Source organism: Triticum dicoccoides, chromosome 4B, assembly GCF_002162155.2.
Source record: "Triticum dicoccoides isolate Atlit2015 ecotype Zavitan chromosome 4B, WEW_v2.0, whole genome shotgun sequence".
Lineage (NCBI taxonomy): Eukaryota > Viridiplantae > Streptophyta > Magnoliopsida > Poales > Poaceae > Triticum > Triticum dicoccoides.
The window spans coordinates 676,242,479-676,249,559 of NC_041387.1; the positions used below are offsets into that span (position 1 = coordinate 676,242,479).

The 7,081-nt window shown below is 52.2% G+C and overlaps 1 protein-coding gene across 1 annotated transcript in view; it reads right to left on the minus strand.

Annotated features, from left to right (window-relative positions):
- Positions 1-6,821, minus strand: part of LOC119292307 (60 kDa jasmonate-induced protein-like) — a 57,706-nt gene extending 50,885 nt beyond the window's left edge. The window contains exon 1 of the mRNA XM_037571152.1: positions 6,186-6,821. Coding sequence (XP_037427049.1) covers positions 6,186-6,821 — 636 coding nt within the window. The remainder of the gene's footprint in view (positions 1-6,185) is intronic.
- Between the last annotated feature and the right edge of the window lie 260 nt (positions 6,822-7,081).

Genomic DNA, 7,081 nt, shown 5'->3' on the forward strand with positions numbered 1-7,081 from the left:
GGGGCGGCGTCGAGGGCGGCGGGGCGACGGTGGTGTCGGGGCGGCGCTGGCGACGGTGGTGTGGACGGGGCGGCGCTGGTGTCGGGGCGGCGGCGTCGGGAGAGGACAGGGGAAGGGGATCGCGGGCGAGGGCGAGGGAGAGAGAGGGGATCGATACGAAGTAGGGGCGGCACAATACTAATGGCGCACCACTCCTCGGTGCGCCATAAGTACATACATGCTAATGGCGCACCTCACCCAGGTGCGCCATTAGTATTTTTTTTTACTTCTGCCCGAGCCAACAGGTTATCTACCACCAGGCCTGATACACATCAAGTCTTCTCTACTAGTTTGACTGGTCAGCAGCTAGTTCACACCAGGAGGTCCTGGGTTCGATTCCCAGGCTCCACTATTTTTTTTATGCATTTAAAATGCTGTTTGATACTTATTTGTGTTTAAATATGTTCAAACTTGTTTAAATCATAACAGTAATATTTTTTTTATAAGACAGTAATAATTTTTTAAAAAATATCATCAAACAGTAATGCATGCCGGTGGAGCGGGGGAGGGTGCGGGGGGTGCGGGGGGTCGGCGGCGGCGGTTGAGTAGGGGAGGGGTGCGGGGGGTCGGCGGCGGCGGTTGAGTAGGGGAATCGAGGGTGCGGGCGGTCGGCGGCGGCGGCCGGTGGACCGGGTCTGGCGAGGTGGGATAGCGATCGAGATGGAGGGGGATCGAGATCGAGTGTCCATGAAATTAAAAAATATTCATGATAGTTCAAAAAGTGCCCATGAAAATATACAATCGAGAAATGAAGTCTACGATTTAAATACAATCGATCTTAGCTAGCTATCTCTTCACAATCTTCTTGCCCTTCTTTTTCGCAAATGGAGTTCTTCTATGGAACGGACGTCCTTTAGGTAGGGTGGTCCTGCTTCTTCTTGTGGTGTATGCTGCTACTTCATCATCGTCATGTTCGATCCTCGGGTCGCCGTACTTGTCGAAGTCTTGCTCATTGGCTACTCCATCCATTCCAATGATCTTCCTTTTGCCTCTCCTCACGACAACACGACTGGGCTTTGGCGGGTTGGTAATGAAGAAGCATTGGTCCACTTGGGAAGCCAGTACCCATGGCTCATTTTTCGCGGTGACGTTTACGCCCGCGGTCTTGGATTTGGCTTCGGGTATAACCATGGTGGTGAAATACCGGTCTTCTTTTATGACGTTCTTGGCCCATCTGACACGGAACATCGGGACCTTCTCTCCAGCGTAGCTCAGCTCCCAGATCTCCTCGATCCTTCCGTAGTATCTGTCCTTGTCGTTACCGGTGTAGGATTCCATCGTTACCCCGGAGTTCTGATAACCATCGCTCTTCATGTCCTTGGCCTCGGTGTAGAATGTGTAGCCGTTGATATCGTACGCCTCATAGGTCATCAGGTTGTGCTCGGCGCCCTGTGACAAGGCGAATATGAGTTGTTCTTCCGCGGAAGAATCCTCATGTAAAGGGTACGACAGAAGCTTCTGCTTGAACCAACGCGTGAAACATGAGTTGTGCTCTTTGAGTATATCTCCGTCCGTCCTCTGTTGGCCTCGGTCATTGTACGTCTTCTTAATAAAGGTTTTGTGCTATACCACCCAAGGATCGACCACGTCTATGTGTTGTAGCGCGACTAGGTTTGCTCTTTCAAAGTCGGCGAGTCGACCATCGAAGTCGACATGCATTTCGCGGCGACCCTCACGGTAACCCCATCCAGCGAGCCTGCCGAGGTGCCTGTTGACGGGCAGACCAACGGGGTTCTCGATGCCTAGATAATTCGTGCAGTAGGAGATGCACTCTTCGGTCAGAAAGCCCCTGGCTATGCTTCCTTCTGGACGTGACATGTTGCGAACGTATCCTTTGATGACACCATTCATCCTTTCGAACGGCATCATGCTGTGCAGGAACGTCGGCCCGAGTTGGATGATATCCTCCACTATATGGACCAGCAGATGCACCATAACGTCGAAGAATGCGGGCGGGAAGTACATCTCAAGCTCGCATAGTATCACCACGATCTCTTCCTGTAGCCTTCTGAGTTGCCTCACGCCAATCGACTTCCGAGATATGACGTCGAAGAAGTTGCATAGGCCAAATAGCGTTTCACGCACGTGCGTGTCCATGATCCCACGGATTGCAACTGGAAGTATCTGCGTCATCAGCACGTGACAGTCGTGATACTTCATCCCGGTGAACTTCTGCTTCGCTGGGTCTAGGTATCTGCTTATCTTCCCCGCGTAACCGTAAGGAAGTTTTACTCCTAGGAGGCAGGTGAAAAACTGCTCGATCTCCTCCTGACTTAGAGTGAAGCACGCGGGAGGGTAGTCATTTCCGGTCTTCTTGGCCTTTTTGCCTTTGCGACGACTTTCTGTGTCCTGCTTCGCCTCATCATCATCATCATCATCATCATCATCATCATCATTAGCGTGAAGCTCTTGCCTGATGCCCATTGATTTCAAGTCTGCCCTTGCTTTCGGCCCATCTTTGGTCCTCTCTGGCATGTTGAGCAGGGTACCAAGCAGACTCTCGCACACGTTCTTCGTGATATGCATGACATCAAGGCTGTGAGGCACACGGTGGATCTTCCAGTACGGCAAGTCCCAGAAAACAGACCTCGTTTTCCATACCTTCAGCAGCGGTTCTGGCGCCTTTCGCTTCTTTCCCGGCTCTGGCGCCTTTTGCTTCTTTCCCGGCAGTGGGCAGTCTTTCCAATTTTTCAACAGCTTGTCTATTTCCTCGCCGCTCCTCGTACACGGGCGTTTTCGGGGTTCGGTTTCACCATCGAACATATCCTTGCGTTTCCTCCACGGGTCATCATCGCGAAGCCACCTTCGATGTCCCATGAACACGGTTTTCGAAGACCCGGGATCTCTATCTAGCTGGTGATACATTGTGTCATCCATGCACCTTACGCATCCAGAAAATCCGTGGACTACCTGTCCCGCGAGATATCCGTAACCGAGATAGTCGTGCACCGTCGTGAGCAGTGCGGCTCTCATAGGGAAATATTCTTTCTCTGCGGCGTCCCACGTATTGGCTGGCGTTTTCCACAGCGTGTCAAGCTCCTCTTTCAGCAGCCCCAGATACAGATTGATGTCGTTCCCTGGTTGTTTCGGCCCTTCAATTAGCATACTCATGTGAATGTACTTCCTCTTCATGCACAACCAGGGGGGAAGGTTGTCCATCCACACAAACACAGGCCAGGTGCTATGTGTGCTTCTCTGGCTGCCAAACGGATTGACTCCATCGGTGCTCGTGCCCAGCACGATGTTCCTTGGATCGTTCCCAAATTCCGAGTCTTCGAAGTTCAACGCTTGCCACTGGCTCGCATCCTTAGGGTGACTCAGCATCTTGTCTTTTTTATCTATCTCCGGATCATTTGCGTCATCTTCTCGCTTCTTCTCCTCCCTATCCGCGTGCCAACGCAGGAGCTTTGCTACCTTAGGGTCCGTGAAATAGCGCTGCAGACGAGGAGTGATCGGAAAGTACCACACCACTTTTCGAGGAGCTTTCTTCCTCTTCTTGTATCGAGTGACGCCGCACACCGGACATATGGTAGACTCCGCGTGCTCGTCCCGATAAATGATGCAATTGTTCATGCACACATGGTATTTCACGTGCGGTAAATCGAGAGGACACACGATTTTCTTCGCCTCCTCCAAACTGGTCGGGCACTTGTTCCCCTTGGGAAGACGTTCGTGCCAGAATGACATGTTCTCGTTGAAGCATGCGTCGGTCATTTTGTGTTTTACCTTCATCTCCAGAGCCATGAGCGGTACTTTCAGGCGGGTATCCTCGGGCCTGCATCCTTCATACAATGGAGTAACCGCGTCTAACTCAAGTTGATCCATCTTGGCTTTCTCTCGGGCGGCAGCTCTGGCGTTATCCGTCTGCTTGAGAAGCAGCTCTTGAATATGAGGGTCCTGCACCCAGCCCATCGATGGTCCAGCGTCGTCTGCTCCGCCGGCATCATCATCTTCATGATCATGCCCGTCGCCTGCTCCGGCATCTTCCTCATCATCATGTCCTGCATCTTCTACATGATGACTGTGTACAACATCACCGTCGTGATCATCTCCTGGGGATTCTTCGTCTTCTCGCCCACCCGAGCCGCGGTTGTTGTCTTGCTGCCCTTCCTCATTTCTTGCCCGGCCCCCATGGACGACTTCGTAGTCATCTTCATCACCTTGCCACCGATAGCCATCCATGAAACCACGCAAGAGCAGGTGGTCCCGCACCTGCCCGGAATCCGGGTCCGCAATAAGGCTCTTCAGCTAGCATCTTTGACACGGACATCTTATCTCCGTCTCATTCTTTTGAAGCATCTCGGCCTTCGCGGACCTCAAAAACCTATTCACGATGCCTTCGGTCATCGTGCGGACCATGGTCGCCTGTGGGGTAGAGCAAAACGATATTTTAGAACCAAACAAAAATTTGGCATGACTTTCCCTAAAAATAGGACCAAAAAGAATGCTTAATGCCAAAATTCTCGCCGAAACGGAAATGAATCAACATTCCGGCAAAATATTGGCAACTATCGCATTTCAAATACCGGTACACCTCCAAACACAAACACATATGCAACACCACAAACATATGCAACACCACGAACATACATAGATCTAGCTAGGCCGTAAAAAGTGCATGTGCACATTGTTGTAGGGAGAACAACATAAATATAGCTTCCCCCCTTACTTACCTATTAAAACAAGGTAATTTAACCACTTAATTTGAATGAATCTATGGTGGAAATGAGGTGAAAAAGAGGAGGCACCCGAGACAAGGAGGAGGTGGAGAGAATGAAGTGGGGAGAAAGTGAGTGTGGGTAGGAGAGGCTGTCCAAAATATCTTGTTGCTGCCCACTTACTAATGGCGCACCAGCACTAAATGCGCCATTAGTAATCCAGGTAACTAATGGCGCACCTCCTGGCGGTGCGCCATTAGTAGATTTGCAAAAATAAAAAAAATACTAATGGCGCACCCTTTGCGCGGTGCGCCATTAGTAGTTACAACTACTAATGGCGCACTTCATCTGGATGCGCCATTAGTATTTTGGACAGGCGCACTAGTTCAAAAAAAAAATTGATAGTAATGGCGCACCACTTGCATGGTGCGCCATTAGTAGTTACAACTACTAATGGCGCACTTCGCTGGGATGCGCCATTAGTATGTTTGGACAGGCGCACTAGTTCAAAAAAAAATTCTATACTAATGGCGCACCCACTGCCTGGTGCACCATTAGTAGTTACAACTACTAATGGCGCACTTAAGCAGGATGCGCCATTAGTATGTTTGGACAGGCGCACTAGTTCAATTTTTTTTTTTGATACTAATGGCGCACCCTTTGCCTGATGCGCCATTAGTAGTTTCAACTCTAATGGCGTATTAGCATGTGGTGCGCCATTAGTATATACTAATGACGCACCAACTTTCTGGTGCGCCATTAGTGTCAATCCCATCTATAGCCCTTTTTCTAGTAGTGCATGGGCATGGGCCTCGCCGACACGGGAGCTGCAATGCAACACCCAAGGCGCTACGACCAAGGATCTCGCCGGCGGCGGAACTGCAATGTAGCGCGCGAAGTGCTGCGACCCAGGGTCCTCCTGCGCTAGAGCTGTGATGCAACACCCAAGGTGCTGCGACCACTGATCTTGCCGGCGGCGGAGCTGCAACGCAACGCCTAAGATTTTTGATGCACGACGTAGTGTCAGCTGCGAGCTGAGGCGGTGATAGTTCTAGCGGCGACTCAGGGCGTTGCCTTTGCTGTGCCCAGCGGTCAGAGGAGAACGAAGCATCAGCATGTTGACCCATCCAACGGGCAGGAGAGGACGTATCGGACGGTTGGTGAACCGGCTGATTTCTCCAGGAAATCAGCTGGTTGATTCATAGCAACGCCCTAAGTAGCATGATTAGTACGTAGGCGAGGCTGTTCAAGTAAATTGACTACAAAAGTTTTAGCATTTTGCAAATAGATTTGAAAATATAAATTCCTTGAGACATTGAGCTGAAAGCCTGGAACAGCATACGAGTATATATTATCACACCAGCTAAGACATTGACTCCAGAGCCCACGATGGACCAATTGCATGAACGTTCACCTTACATCGGGGTGGCGTGAGCCTCGAGCACTTGCTCGAAGTCGGCATTCCGAATCGCCCCGACCACGGCGAGCGCCTCTATGCTGGGTCTCTAGCATCTTGGTGAAGGGCCCGTCCCACTTGCCCGTAAGGTTGGAGCGGAGGATCTCGTAGGACATGGTGTCCCAGTGCTCAATGTAGGGCAGGTGCTCCGGGGCGACGCGGGCACCGGTGTCCCATCCGTTGTTGAAGATCTCTTTGATGGGCCCTACCCGCTGGGCCTCGCACATCACAACCTTCATCACCGCCAGCGCCCGCTTGACCGGCTCCACGTCGGCCCCGGGGCGGTAGGCGGCGAGCACGCGGATGGCCTCCAGCATGGCCTCCTGCCCCAGCGGCACGCCCGGCAGGTTCGCGAGGCCGCCGATGAGGTCGCTGTAGCTGCTACTGAAAGGGAGGGTTGTAGACGAGGGGAAGAGATGCTCAAGGCCAGGAAAGGCGTGCCAGTGGCCGGTGCCATCGGTGAAGCCGGCCAAGGAGACGTCGTGTCTCTGCACGGCAACGGTGGTCTTGTCATCCGGGCCGCGGCCGGTTAGCCGGACCCGGACGACGACGAGGTTGCCCGCAGCAACGGCTCCTGCGTGTCCGTGCTCGCTGTTGCTGGCGGCGAGGACAAGTATGAGGAGGAACGCCGCCATGGTGCCCAGTCGACTGAGGGTGGATCGGTCCATCTCTTCTCTTGAAGACTAGAACAGGGAACGATGAAGGATGAACAATCAAGTCGTAGTATATATATGGGGGCTAGACACCAGCACACACTGATCGCGTTGCCCAACGGTGCTGGCTAGCTAGTGCAATTCATGCATGGAACCAGCGTGATTGTCAAGAGAAGAGTGTGAAATACATGATTCATGGGCGTCATTTTTGACCGGCCGTGCTTGGCGCCCATGCATGTTGTGTTGCGCCTGCCTGCAGCGCAAGGATGTGATGC